General features: G+C 36.2%; 1 protein-coding gene across 1 annotated transcript in view; it reads left to right on the top strand.

The window, feature by feature from the left end:
- The window catches only part of LOC113058655 (neurobeachin-like), a 220,543-nt gene that overhangs the window by 71,725 nt on the left and 134,867 nt on the right, over nt 1–13,951 (top strand). The window contains exons 14-27 of the mRNA XM_026226760.1: nt 704–783; nt 2,348–2,410; nt 3,142–3,239; nt 3,750–3,842; nt 5,383–5,491; nt 6,310–6,391; nt 6,651–6,774; nt 8,162–8,354; nt 8,507–9,451; nt 10,745–10,962; nt 11,217–11,370; nt 12,521–12,701; nt 13,151–13,275; nt 13,746–13,853. Coding sequence (XP_026082545.1) covers nt 704–783; nt 2,348–2,410; nt 3,142–3,239; nt 3,750–3,842; nt 5,383–5,491; nt 6,310–6,391; nt 6,651–6,774; nt 8,162–8,354; nt 8,507–9,451; nt 10,745–10,962; nt 11,217–11,370; nt 12,521–12,701; nt 13,151–13,275; nt 13,746–13,853 — 2,573 coding nt within the window. The remainder of the gene's footprint in view (nt 1–703; nt 784–2,347; nt 2,411–3,141; nt 3,240–3,749; nt 3,843–5,382; nt 5,492–6,309; nt 6,392–6,650; nt 6,775–8,161; nt 8,355–8,506; nt 9,452–10,744; nt 10,963–11,216; nt 11,371–12,520; nt 12,702–13,150; nt 13,276–13,745; nt 13,854–13,951) is intronic.

Here is a 13,951-nt window from a genome sequence, read left to right as displayed (position 1 = left end):
TTAAATAAATATTTATGTTTATAATGAGTAACTGGAGTGCCTTAATTTATTCAGAAATGTATAGTGAAATTAAATCTGGACATGTTGATCTTTATTTTGAGGTAAAGGGAAAAACAGCTCCAGGTGCTTAAAATTATGCTTCACAATTCTTGATGAATGAAACCTTTAGATACATACTGTATCACTTTACCAAAAATTGCTGGTTGCTGCTATCAAATGAATAGGGAAAGAGACATGTTGAATGAAGTGAAGTTGATCACTTCAGACAGTGAAGTAACGAATGATTAGTGGTGATCAGACCTCCTGAGATGAATCTGTGAATATGACAGCTAATCAATTTGTGTTTCATTTCATATCAATGCTTAGACCATTTGCAGTGAAACACTCAAATGAAAAGCTGTCACACATGCACACTGTGCTCAAAAGGAGCTCTAGGAGGATGAGAGACCATCGCAGACGTTGCTGAATTGAACTGTGGCCTGTTGAACTTTCACTGTCTTTCTGTCTGGAGTTATTAAGGGCTTGGCTCTTCTGTAAAGCTCTTCTCGACTGCTAGAAGTGGCTCTCCACTGACTGAGAGCAAGACACTCTTTGACACTGTTGCTACGAATTTAACGCCAGTGTCTGTGAAACATTAAACATCACGTTTTTGAGAGATAGTGCGGTTTGTTGTAACCGTTCCACTGTGACTTTGTGTTAGTAGACGGTCCTCGGCCCTCGCAGAAAGAGATCGCCTCCCTCAGAGCCTTCATGCTGCTCTTCCTCAAACAGCTCATACTGAAGGTGAGCAGCATTTAATGCGATCACATATTGTGTAACTGGATTATATTTACCATATGCATACAATAATAATACAAATATAATGATTTGACATCTGTCCTCAATCTTACCACCCTTGAAAGCATATTAACTATAGTTTAACTGTAGTGCGTAGCAAGATAAATACTTATAATATCAGCCATATCAGAAACATCTCTGCAGGAATAGAACTGAATTTAACAGGATCATGAAAAAATTTAATGAGACATGATATCATAATGTATGTACCCATGCTCATCAATATACTGTATATATTAAAATTCATTTTGGAAGTTGAAATGTCCTGTTCAATATATTTAATTTTTTTATAATTAGTTTTTTATATATATATATATATATATATATATATATATATATATATATATATATATATATATATATATATATATATATATATAATTGTATAAAATAATTTATATTGAGTAGGACAAATTATAATTAATAATTATTAATATTTTATTTTATTTTGGTAAGGCTAAAAATCAGCTGGGAAGTTGGAATGTCATGCTCAATACAAAACAATATACAAAACAAATTTTCTTTTATCAAATATTTTTTAATTGTTTTAATTACAATGAATAGTTAGTCATTTATGTTTGCAATATTTTTGCTCAAATACATTTAAAAAGCTGATATATCCTGCTCAATATAAAACTTCTTTTTTTTTTAAATAAGATAAAATAAAATACGTTTTTGTCCTAATAATGTTTTCTAATTATTTAAATATAAATGAACAATTATGAATTATTGTTTACATTTGTTGCTGTTTTAAAATAGTTGAAATTAATTTAAGAAATAATTTATATTTATTCAATACATACATTTAAAAAAATGAATTATTTATTTATTTTTGATCACACTGTAGGTCATTGTTATATGAAGAAGTGAAGGCTATGTTACAGGACCTGACATATAACCTTGCTGTAAAAGATTTAACCTTTCAGAATGATAGAGTGAATTTAATTTTAATTGTGTGCCTGTCACAAATACACATATATTGATTTGTCAAAGTAAAGAGAACAAGAGCTCTGGGGCTGTTGCTTTGGCATGTTTTCGCTCTCATTCACCAGTCCCAGCTGTTTACAATTTTCTAACAAGACCCTAGGAAAATGTGTATACTTGTTCAGACCAGTGCTAACAAATCACAAAATCTGTCAGGTAGCCAAGGCACGAGCAAACAACAATTAGCTCTCAAGCTGCCTGTGCTCTTGCAGTAATGGAAAATGTGTACATTCATCAGCACCGCTACAACCAGACGGTTCACGCTGCTTTCCTAATAATAAGAGACAGCTTTTAAAAGCCAGGACCCAAATTTGCCGTGAACAGTAATTTGAGCAAACACAAACAGCCTCAATGAATTTGAAATAACTGATATTTTGTGTGTTATCTTCTTTTTTCTATTTAGATTTCATAGTCTGTCAGCATGCGGATGTCGGTAGCAGCTTATAAGTGCAGCTGGGGGTTTAGCAACAGCATATTGCAAGAGTAGCATTGTTCAGTGTTTTCTTATTTTTATTATATTCATCAGGACCGAGGTGTTAAAGAAGACGAGCTTCAAAGTATTCTCAACTACCTGCTGACCATGCATGAGGTGAGTCTTCACCTATTTCAGTTTTCCATCAGAAGAGCATTTGAATCTGACATATATATATATATATATATATATATATATATATATATATATATATATATATATATATATATATATATATATATATATATATATATATATATATATATATATATATGGCCCAGTTTTATGCCCCTTTAAATCATTATATTATTATTAATTCGGGCCAGATAGTTAATAATAATCACCCCCCAAAAAACAGAAACATATAAATTATGTAATGTTATGTTATTTTCTTTTGGAGTTTAAGTCAATCAAAGAATTGAAAAAAAGGAAAAAGAAGGAAATATGAGTTTTCAAAATTGATAGTAATTAGAAATATTTATAGAGCAGCAAATCAGCATATTAGAAGCATTTCTGAAAGATCATGTGACACTGAAGACTGGAATAATGCCTTCTGAAATTTCAGCCTTGACATCACATGAGAAAAAAAGAACAAGAAAGTGGGTATTTTAATTTGTAATAATATTTTTCAATATTACTGTTCATTTAACATTTTTCAGTCACTATTTTTCTTTTCTTTACATATTCCCATTATTTAGTAGTTGTCATGCTTTACTATTATTCTAAAATGTAGAAAATATTCCCATTAAAGAATAGCTTGGCCTTTAAAAACTTTTGGTTTAGTTTTGGAGTTGAATTGAATTGAGCACAGGGTTCCATTAAATGCTTATGTGTTTTACTCTGTTCAGGATGAGAACCTCCACGATGTTCTTCAGCTGCTGGTGGCTCTCATGTCGGAGCACTCTGCCTCCATGATTCCTGCTTTTGACAAGAGGAACGGCATCCGGTGAGATCTGAGTTCACACACGTACAGTCAAATTTCATTATTTTTCATCTAGTCTCTGATGATGGAGTTTGCCTACATGATACAATCATTTATTATTCATGGGACTCAACATAGGAATTGCAATGATATTTCCATATTTATTTATTTTTTTCTGACAAGCAGGATAAAGCTCACACCCTGCATGTCAAGCTAATGAAATATAGATGGATTTGATAAGAGTTATTTGCAAGTTTTACTTTTTGTTACTTTTTGAAGTTTTGGGTTTGGCTAAAAATAACTGATATGACTTTGATGAACAGCTACATGGTGTTTTACACAATGCCATTTCCTCTCTAGTATTACTTATTACTGTCTGCCAGTTTCTAATTTTTTTAGTAGCAGACACATGATGAACTGAAAAAAAAAAAGGGTTTGGCATTTTCCCAGTGGTTCTTTGTTTTTCCCATGAAATTTATTGAACTAAATTAAGATTATTATTTTTTTTTGGGTTTTAATTTCATTTCTTTTCAGGGTGGTGTACAAACTACTGGCTTCCAAGAGTGAAAGTATCCAAGTTCAGGCTCTGAAAGTTCTGGCATATTTCCTCAAACACTTAGGCCACAAGTGAGTGCATCTATTCTTCTCTCTCCTATTTTTTCTCAAGTGTATCCGACAAGGTGAAATCTGTGCTTGCATATGGACAGAGTCCTCATCAGTAATGTGTTTATTAAATTTTAAAGCTATTTTTAAATGGTCTCCATTTGGCTCCAGGGCTGTTGGTACCTGTGGTCAGATACAGTAATCTACCCAGAAGCTTTTTTTAACTAGTGAATAAATAAAAACAATACAAGCAGCATATTGTGAAATATTAGAATTTAAAATGACTGTTTTGGGTTGTTATGGATGCAAACCAAAAGATAGTACCTTTATTCATTTAAAACATGAATTCATCTGGCATCAGTGCAAAAACAGATTCACATTATGTAAAACACAAGACTCAAAAAAAAACAAAAACAAAAAAAACCTGTTATTCACTCTGGATTCTGGCTGATAAATACGCATATGACCTTGTGTCATTTGTATGTACTAAGCTGTGACGTTGCTCAGCAACCATAATCAACTTTTCTTTGCTTTATGTTCTGTATTTTGCATTACATAACGTTTCTATGTTGCCCTCACATGTAAATAATGTAAACTATTCCTGATGGCAGCATGTGTACCTCGGCCAGCTCTTCTGAAATGTGCCACTGGCTCTGATGTCTCTATAGCGGTTAAACATGAGATATAATATTTTTGGTGTAATTGGTCTCATGAATCTATTATTTGTTCCAGAGCAAATTGTTTTGGATGAGGGCAAAAACCCTTCACGTTATATTTAACGAAACTTAAATGCTGTATATTAGAACGCTACCTTTGTACTTTTGAATGAATTGCCTAGCAAGTATTATGACTGTTGTTGTTTATTAAATATTATTATTCAATAAATGATATTTTATATAAATAATAGTAGTGTTCAATAATAGTATTTAGTATTGGGAAATGGTGTGTGTGTTCCTGATGGTGATTAGTTACATTGCAAAGCTAATGTTTTATTGTGAATATGAGATTGAGCGGAAGAATGAATGCTGTGTCAAATGCAGATAAGCACACTCACTAAAGTGAGCTTTTAAAACGGTAAAGGCCATCTGAACTGTTTTTAGCGCTTAACAAACCCAATGACATTTGCAGACTTGTACTGCAGTTAGCCTAGAGTGCACATACAATCAACATTTGCTTTTTGTCATCATAAGTGTATCCATCGCTGAGTGGTTACCATCCTGTATGCTCGCAAGCACTTTAAAACATACTCTTTTCTGGTTGCCATTTTACTGTACCTGCTGTTGGGCAGGACCTCACTTAGGAGGCTTAGCATCCTGACAGTGTCTCAGCATGATCTGCTGTTGGGTAGTCTGTGATTGTGAAAGTCACAGTTCTCTAAGTATGAGGTGGCTGCTTCGTTATTCTGTGAGAAAAACTGAAGGTGCTGTACCTGACACCACTGAAAAGGAGCCAAGCTCAGTGGCCATCAAGGCCTGTTCCTGCTAGCTTGACACTAGCTGTGAGGTGTATGAAAGCTTGCATTCTAACTACAGTATGTCTTCTATGTGTGTGTGGTTTGTCACAGGAGGAAGGTGGAAATAATGCACACAAACAGTCTCTTCACACTACTTGGAGAACGACTCATGCTGCACTCCAACACACTGTCGATAACTACGTACAATACACTATATGAGGTAATCTAAAAAGGTTATCTCTGTCCTGCATGCTGAATGGTCAGTACAGTATATGTATATATATATGTATGTATATGTATGTGTATGTGTGTGTGTGTGTATGTGTTTGTGTGTGTGTGTATATAATGCTGTATATACCCATATATATATATATATATATATAATATATATATATATATATATATATATATATATATATATATATATATATATATATATATATATATAGAGAGAGAGAGAGAGAGAGAGAGAGAGAGAGAGAGAGGTTTTTTATTTATGTAAAAAAAATTAAATATAAAAGATATTTAAATGACAATTTGTGTCCTTAGTGTTATATTATATAATGTAATGTTCAGAAATGTTAAGTTATATTATATAAACTAACATTACATTTATTAAATTTATATACATGCATAAAATAATATAGAAATTATTTTAAGTAATATTTTTACGTTTTTTTAAAGAAGTCTGTTATGCTTAACAAGACTGCCTTTATTTAATAAAAATACAGTAAAAAGACTATTATTGTGACACAAATAACAGTTTGCTACAGTATGTTAATTTACATTTAAACAGTTAATTACATTTTTTTTTATGTAATTTATTCCTTTGATGGCAAAGCTGAATTTTTAGCAGCCATTATTCCAGTCTTCAATGTCAAATGATCCTTCAGAAATCATTCTAATATGCTTATTTGGTGCTTAAAAACATTTCTTATTATTATCAATATTCAAAACAGTTGTGCTGCTTGATGATTTATGCTGTATTTACCCATTACCATGCATTCATGAGTCTCATCTGATCCGTTTCCTGTCTAGATTTTGACAGAGCAGGTTTGCACACAGGTCGTCCACAAGCCACATGCCGAGCCCGACTCTACCGTGAAGATCCAGAACCCAAGTAATTCTTTCTGTCAGCTCATTTATTCTTTCTGTGGCCTGGTGTTAAGACACTTACTGACATCTGTGAACGTAAAAAAAAGGTTACTAGTGAATGATTAAATGTTTGTTTCTGCACATAGACTTTAGCCAGGGATGCCCATTTCATGTGTCAGTTAGTGAGACTGCATGCTCATTGGTTCGCAGCTGTGCCAAACAGACAAAACTCTACTTTTGTTTGCTGAGTGATTAATGCATGCTTTTCTATTGGTTGTTCTCAGTGATTCTTAAGGTGGTGGCCACACTGCTGAAGAACTCCTCGCCCAGCACGGACCTGATGGAGGTGCGGCGTCTCTTCCTGTCCGACATGATCAAGCTCTTCAGTAACAGCCGTGAGAACAGACGGTGAGGGTCTCTTCCTCTCTCGCCCCTTCCCCCATGACAGCAATTAACCGCCTGGTGAACGGATAAGAAAAGAGAGCGGAAAAACAGAATGACGTTTTCCCTTCTTGTTGTGTTTAACGGGCACCCTCATGTTGCGTAATAATCCTCGAATTCTCACCGTGTTTCTCTCGCAGCAGATGTTTCAGTGACACATTCGAGTCTCGCTGCTGTCCTATGGCTGTTGGTTTTCCTTTTCTTCTCTCCAAAGCCGTATGCTGCGTGCTCCTCTGCGCCGTCACAAGTCTGTTATAACCACATTTCATCATCTCCATCATTAAGTTCTACAGTGAGCCACTCAGAACTGAAAGGAAGAAGCTTTTTAGACTAGATGAAGTCATTATGTTTCCCAAGTGCTTTCCTGAAACATCTATAAACAGTTTTTGGTAACTAGACCAGACATTTATCTTCGCTAGTAGTGGAATAGTTCACCTGAATTAAAAACCAATGTCAAGAATCAGAATCAGTCAGGTTCTTGAACGAATCTTTCAGAGCTGTGTTTACCAAAAGCATTTGAAGCCAAAGTAGATCGTAGAAACCATTGGTGGCAGTAGTTACTATCATCTGAAATGCAGCTCAGATCCGTTTTGTGAACTAGTTCAGCTGATTCATTGAAAATATTTGTTTTAAAAAGAGTTTGTTTTACAAGCTGGGCATTGGTTCTTTTGCTTAAGAACTGATCAAGTGGAACTGGTGCAGATGTCAAGATTTTCTGTCGACAACAAATTCAATTTTGGTTTATTCCTCACACAAATCGATCGATCGTGTCTTTGAAAGACTGAATATAATGCAGTATTTAAATGGACCACTTTAATTGGAGTCCTTTTTGTAAGGTCCCTTGGAAGCCTTGAAGTCCCTATTAATTTTCAGCGTGAAGCAACTGATTAAGTTTTTCAGAAATGTTCCTTTTGTGTTCCACTGAATGAAAGTTGGATGAGTTTCATTTCAGGGTGAACTAATCTTGTAACAATGGTTTACATGTTTAACACTTACTAGCTTGGTTCCAAATGATATCTTACAACCTGAAGTGTTTAAGCAAAAGGAGCAAGCTTAATTAATTCTGCCTCAGTCAAAGATACATTTCTTATATAACAATGCACTGAAAAAAAAAATGACGGTGAATAACACAAAGTGCTTCAGGTGTTATTCAGATAGCTGCCAGTCACCTCACAGATCTGAAGTTCAATGGAGGTTGGGGCTGAAATTGCTTTGTGTTACTTGTCTATTTGTGAATTAGGGTCCAGCTTTGACTGTCGTTTGAGGATGTTAGAAGAGATGTTTGCGGAGGAGAGGAAGGGTTTAACACGAGTGACTGCCGCGAGCTTAATCCATCTCATGTTCTGTGTGACAGGTGTCTGCTGCAGTGCTCCGTTTGGCAGGACTGGATGTTCTCTCTCGGCTACATTAACCCTAAGAACTCAGAGGAGCAGAAGATCACTGAGATGGTTTACAACATCTTCCGGATTCTCCTCTACCATGCCATCAAGCACGAGTGGGGCGGCTGGCGTGTGTGGGTGGACACACTCTCCATAGCCCACTCCAAAGTAAATAGATAGTTTTCACCAGCCAAACAACTTGTGAGCTTTTTCATCGGTCAATACTGATGTGGATATCTAGAGATAAGATAGATGGATGGATGGATGGATGGATGTATTTAAGAAGAAGTCTAAACTTGCCACTACTCTTTGTTTGGCAGGTGACATATGAAGCTCACAAGGAATATTTAGCAAAAATGTATGAGGAATACCAGCGGCAGGAGGAGGAGAACATTAAGAAAGGGAAGAAGGGGCTTGTCAGCACCATTTCGGGGCTTTCTGACCAGGCTTCGGCCATCAAAGGCACTCTGGAGCTGGACCCGGATTCCCAAACCCAGACTCCTGAGAGTGAAGCGGATGAACCAGAGACGACTGAAACCAAATGTTTGGATGCGGAGAACCCAGAAACAGGTGTCCATGTTGAAGTTCACGACCTGCTTGTAGATATCAAAGCGGAGAAGGTTGAGGCCACAGAGGTCAAGATGGATGACATGGACCTCCTGCCTGTAATAGAAAATGGAGGCTTGGTGAAAGTGGACACTCTTCTGGATAACGTCTACTCGGCTGCAGTGGAGAAGCTAAACAGCAGTGTAAACAGCATGCTGGTACCCGAAGCCACCATAGAAGACAAGAGCTCAGGTCCTCTCATCACCCTGGTTGACGAAAAAGACATTGCCAGCAACAACACCTTCCATTTTGGCACGATGGCGACCGGCTTGGGAGAAAACCTCCTTCCTGAGATGGGACCATTTGAACCTCTTCTGCTCTCAGGAGTGAAACCTCAGGTCCATACCAGCTCTAGTGCAGACCTTGGGCTTCTGGCAGTCATGACGAAGAGCTCGGAAGAGTTGGACGCTGACCCAACGACTTTGGAGGATGACCGCTTTAAGATGCAGCCTGCTTTGAGTGGTTTTAGTGTCTCTGAAGGGGAAAGCCTGTCTAAATGCCCGGGGCAGGTAGAGACAGTGGCAGTAGATCTGGAGCCAGGGGGTTCCGGGGTAAAGAACACTGCAGATGTTACCAGCACCACATCAGACACAGAGAAATCAGATGATGATGGCAAAGATAAAGAGGTTAAGAAGATTCAGACTACGGCTACTACACAGGTAACTGTAGGTGTTGACAGTCTGTACTAGTCTGGGGTCAGTAGGTTTTTTTTTTATTTAAAGAAATGAATACATCTACTCAGCAAGGATGCATCAAATTAGAAACTGTAAAGACTTGAAAAGATTGATGTAATAATAATAATTTCTGAATCAGTTTTTACGCAAAAATTATTAAGCAGCACAATTGTTTTCAACGTTGATAATAATAAGAATGTTTCTTAAGCAGTAAATCAGCATATTAGAATGGTTTCTGAAGGATCACGTGATGAAACTGGAGTAATGGCTGCTGAAAATTCAGCTTTGACATCACAGGAATAAATTACATTTTAAAATATATTAAAATAGAAAACAATTATTTTAAATTGTAATAATATTTTACAATATGTTGTACTGTTTTTACTTTATTAATTAAATACATCTTTTATTTTATATTTTTTTTTTTTGAATATAATACATTTATTCTATTTTAGATTGAAAATTGTAAAGTTGAATAATCTATATTTATGTGTTCTTAATGTGTCTAATATTAAAATGCTACTTATTTATCCTGTTTGATGGTTTATTTAAATGTTTCGTTTGATTATTTACCTTATTTATTTATTTATTACTTAATTAAACATTCCACCAAAAAAGTTAGTTCTTTTAACACACTGACCCAGTAGAAAATATTAAACTATAGTTTCAGAAAATATTAAACTATAGTTTCAGACAACTGAAATTGTAATTAGTAAATTGACTTTACCTTTATGAAAATGTCCTGAGAACACAGTTCAGTCAATCAGTTAAAATATCGGAATTATATAATTGACTCGTCTAAATGTATATCATTGCGGTTTTCATTACGTCACATTTTTTATTTTACAAAATTGTGTTGATTTTGGAATTTTATGTTGTTTTATGTCATTTGAAGGACATAACATTAAAATTTAAGAAGGTTCATTCTTTGACTTTTTTTTTTGCCTGCCAAACTAGCTTCTGAGGTGTTGTGTGTTATACTGAGGACTCTAGAAGAAGATGCAGTCTGCAGCTTGGCAAAACCTCTTGAAAAAAAGCTTGAAACAAACAAAAAAACTTGCCTCAAGAAATGTCATACTTTCAGCTTACAGCTGACTTTTAAAGATGTTCCCAACATGAAGCTTGTTTGTAGGACTTTTGCAAGGATGAACACGATCTGTTCTCCATGCCATAAAAAAGAACACTTTGTTACTACACCTGTCAAAAACTGCCAATGCCGTATTCATATTCTAAGCTGCTTTGTGTTTAAAATGCATCAGCTTTGTGTTTTGCTTTCAGAGTTTACACGGCCGTTCTGGTAGTCATCTGGATAGAGATCTGCGAGTGGATCTGGGTTTCAGAGGCATGTCGATGACAGAAGAGCAGTGTCGACAGTTCAGTCCCGGTCCCCGCACCACCATGTTCCGTATCCCAGAGTTCAAGTGGTCCCCAATGCACCAGCGCTTACTTACAGATCTGCTCTTTGCTCTAGAAGCAGACGTACACATTTGGAGAAGGTCAGTGGCTACAGTTTACTCCCGTTGTGAAGTAGACGCCATGTTTTCTGGTGTTTTTTGTACAGTAGAGATTTGTGTTTTGTATAGAACGAGCTCTAATCCTGTCCCTAGCAGTTTGTCAAAAATGATGCCGTCTGCGCTGATAAAGTCATCGTTCTATAACAACTCAAATTTCTGTTATTGCAATGTAAATCTTTTTATCTTTGTTTCTGTCTTTCTCTTTCTTACGCTCCTCTTACTCTTGCCCCTCACAGTCATTCGACAAAATCCATCATGGACTTTGTCAACAGCAATGAGAACATAATCTTTGTACACAACACCATTCACCTGATCTCACAAATGGTGGATAACATCATCATGGCCTGTGGAGGGATCCTTCCCCTGCTGTCCGCAGCCACCTCGCCCTCTGTGAGTGTGCCAGAGATTTGACAATACTTCCATCCAGTGGTCGTCATAGATCAGTGCAAGCCAAGCTCTTCAGATACTGTATAAGCTTTCAAATAACAGAATGCCTCAGAGATAGTGCTGACTCCTTATATCCCCTTATTCTGTCTTCTTCACTGCTGAGTGTGTTTTAACTACGGGTTTCTCTTGAACTTTATTTATTTATTTTTTATGTAAAGAATACCAAGGTTAGTATCAATAGATTAGTATATTTGGAATGTTCTATGGTACATTACCATTATCTCTATCATGGATAATGTGCCTACGGTCTCATAGCCCAGTAATCTTTTTTTTTTTTAAATACTAGAATATGTTGACTATTAAAAGCTCTGTTCACAGGATCTACATTCTGTTTAGTAGTTTTCATTCCAAATTTGCTCAATTTGTCTTGTGATTTTAGTCTGACCTCAATAGAAAGGTTGAGGTTTCTTTCTTTTTTTGTATTTTTTGAATTGTTTATTTTTGTGTTGAATCCATTTACACATTGGAAATCAATGCTAGTTCTCATATACTAGTTTCACATACCGTTCAAAAGTTTGGGGCTTTAAAAAGAAATTAATGCTTATATAAAGCATTGTTTCGACCAGTGAGTACCATATTTTCCTGACTATAAGTCGCACTTTTTTTAATAGTTTGGCTGGTCCTGCGACTTATTGTCAGGTGCAACTTATTTATCAAAATTAATTTGACATGAACCGATAGAAATGAACCAAGAGAAAACATTACCGTCTACAGCCGCAAGAGGGCGCTCTATGCTGCTCAGTGCTCCTGTAGTCTACACTGAAGCGCCCTCTTGTGGCTGTAGACGGTAATGTTTTCTCTTGGTTCTAAATAAATTCGATTTATAGTCCAGTGTGACAAATCTTACCAACCCCAAACTTTTGAGTGGTAGTGTAGCTTGGTCATGGAGGTGTTTGAACTCATTTTTCTTTGATTAAGACTTTCAGTGCACTACATCTAAAAACATGCCTGCTCCTGCCAATCCTGCATCTTAGAAAGCGCCTGCCAAAGCTTTACATGACCCACTTCATGTGCAGGATTGTGTCACATTTTACCGACTACACCTTCGGAAGGTACCCTTTGTGTTCTTGATTACTGTGTGTGTCTGTGTCAGACTGAAATGGAGGGCATCGAGGCGACGCAGGGCATGTCGTCTGAGACGGCCGTGATCTTTCTGACCCGGCTGATGTCCATGGTCGATGTGCTGGTCTTTGCGAGTTCCCTCAACTTCAGCGAGATTGAAGCTGAGAAAAACATGTCTTCAGGTGGACTGATGCGACAGTGCCTCAGACTAGGTGTGTGTATATGTGTGTCAAGACACTTTTTAAAGAAGAACGTTTAGCATACATTTCCTTTATTCTAACATCTTTAGACTCTTCCAACCAGCTTTCTGACTTTATTCTTCAGTCAATTTATCAGTTTTAAAATATTTTTTCAAGTGTTTTAAGCTTGTATTCTATAATCTTGTATATAAAAATGGAAGTATGTTTTTGGTCGTCTAGACATTCAGCATAAATTTCCGATAACACACTACCAATCATTTTTGTTCTGTTTTCTCAGTCAATTTATTGGTTTTGGTGCTGTACAAGAAAAAAAGAAGAGATAGGTTTATTTAAAAACACATTTAAGCAATAATATGCAAGCAGGATTCCTCCTATAACTCAAGGGGCCCATATATTGATCAGTCAGCACCCAGGATCAAACCTATTCAGTTTTTATAGCTTTTTCTTTCTCTCTGTCTCAGTATGCTGTGTAGCTGTGAGGAACTGCTTAGAGTGTCGTCAGCGTCAGAGGGACAGGATTCTGAAATCCACGCTGTCCTCCAGTAAGTCTCAGGAGGGCCTGCAGGGCATGTCCACGTCCAGCAAGGTACCCACTTTACTACACACTCTGTTATACTGCATCCAATCACTGTACACAGTTTCTGTAATTTCACTATGCTGTAAGGGTAGCTTTCTTGTTCCAAGTCCTTTATACGTATGGAAGTAGATATCTATAATTTATATAATCTAAGTAATGTATGTAGTTTATGACACAATTACTTTAATGATTGTTTTAAGATAAAAAAACTTTTTTTTTTATATAAGTGTATAATGAAATGTAACTAATCTACTCTGTGTTCAAGCCATCTTTCTTAAAGCCTGAAATTGCAGTATGTGGTGTCTCGCCACATTCATGTTTTTGTCTTTTTCTACACAATAATATAACATTGTCACGTTATGTGGGATTTGCACTGTGGGTGTGGTGTGATTTTGTAAATGAGATCAGCGGTGTGAGAACTGTTCAGGTAAATGAAAGCGTTAAATGTCTGTTTGAAATGTCTGCTTTTCTTGCCTTAGACCACCATAGAAAATTGTCCAAGTAATGTTTCTCCAATTAAGGACCCGGACCGACTTCTGCAAGACGTGGACATCAACCGCCTGCGAGCTGCTGTTTTTCGTGATGTTGTGAGTAAATGTCAAATCGTCCTCAAATGCCCATTGAAAGAAGCATAAATATGCATCTCCCCATGTTTAAATGTACACACTGTAGACAATGTAATCAT

Source organism: Carassius auratus, chromosome 40 (genome assembly GCF_003368295.1).
Source record: "Carassius auratus strain Wakin chromosome 40, ASM336829v1, whole genome shotgun sequence".
NCBI lineage: Eukaryota > Metazoa > Chordata > Actinopteri > Cypriniformes > Cyprinidae > Carassius > Carassius auratus.
The sequence above is the reverse complement of the archived record's forward strand: the minus strand, read 5'-3'. Positions and strand labels throughout refer to the sequence as shown.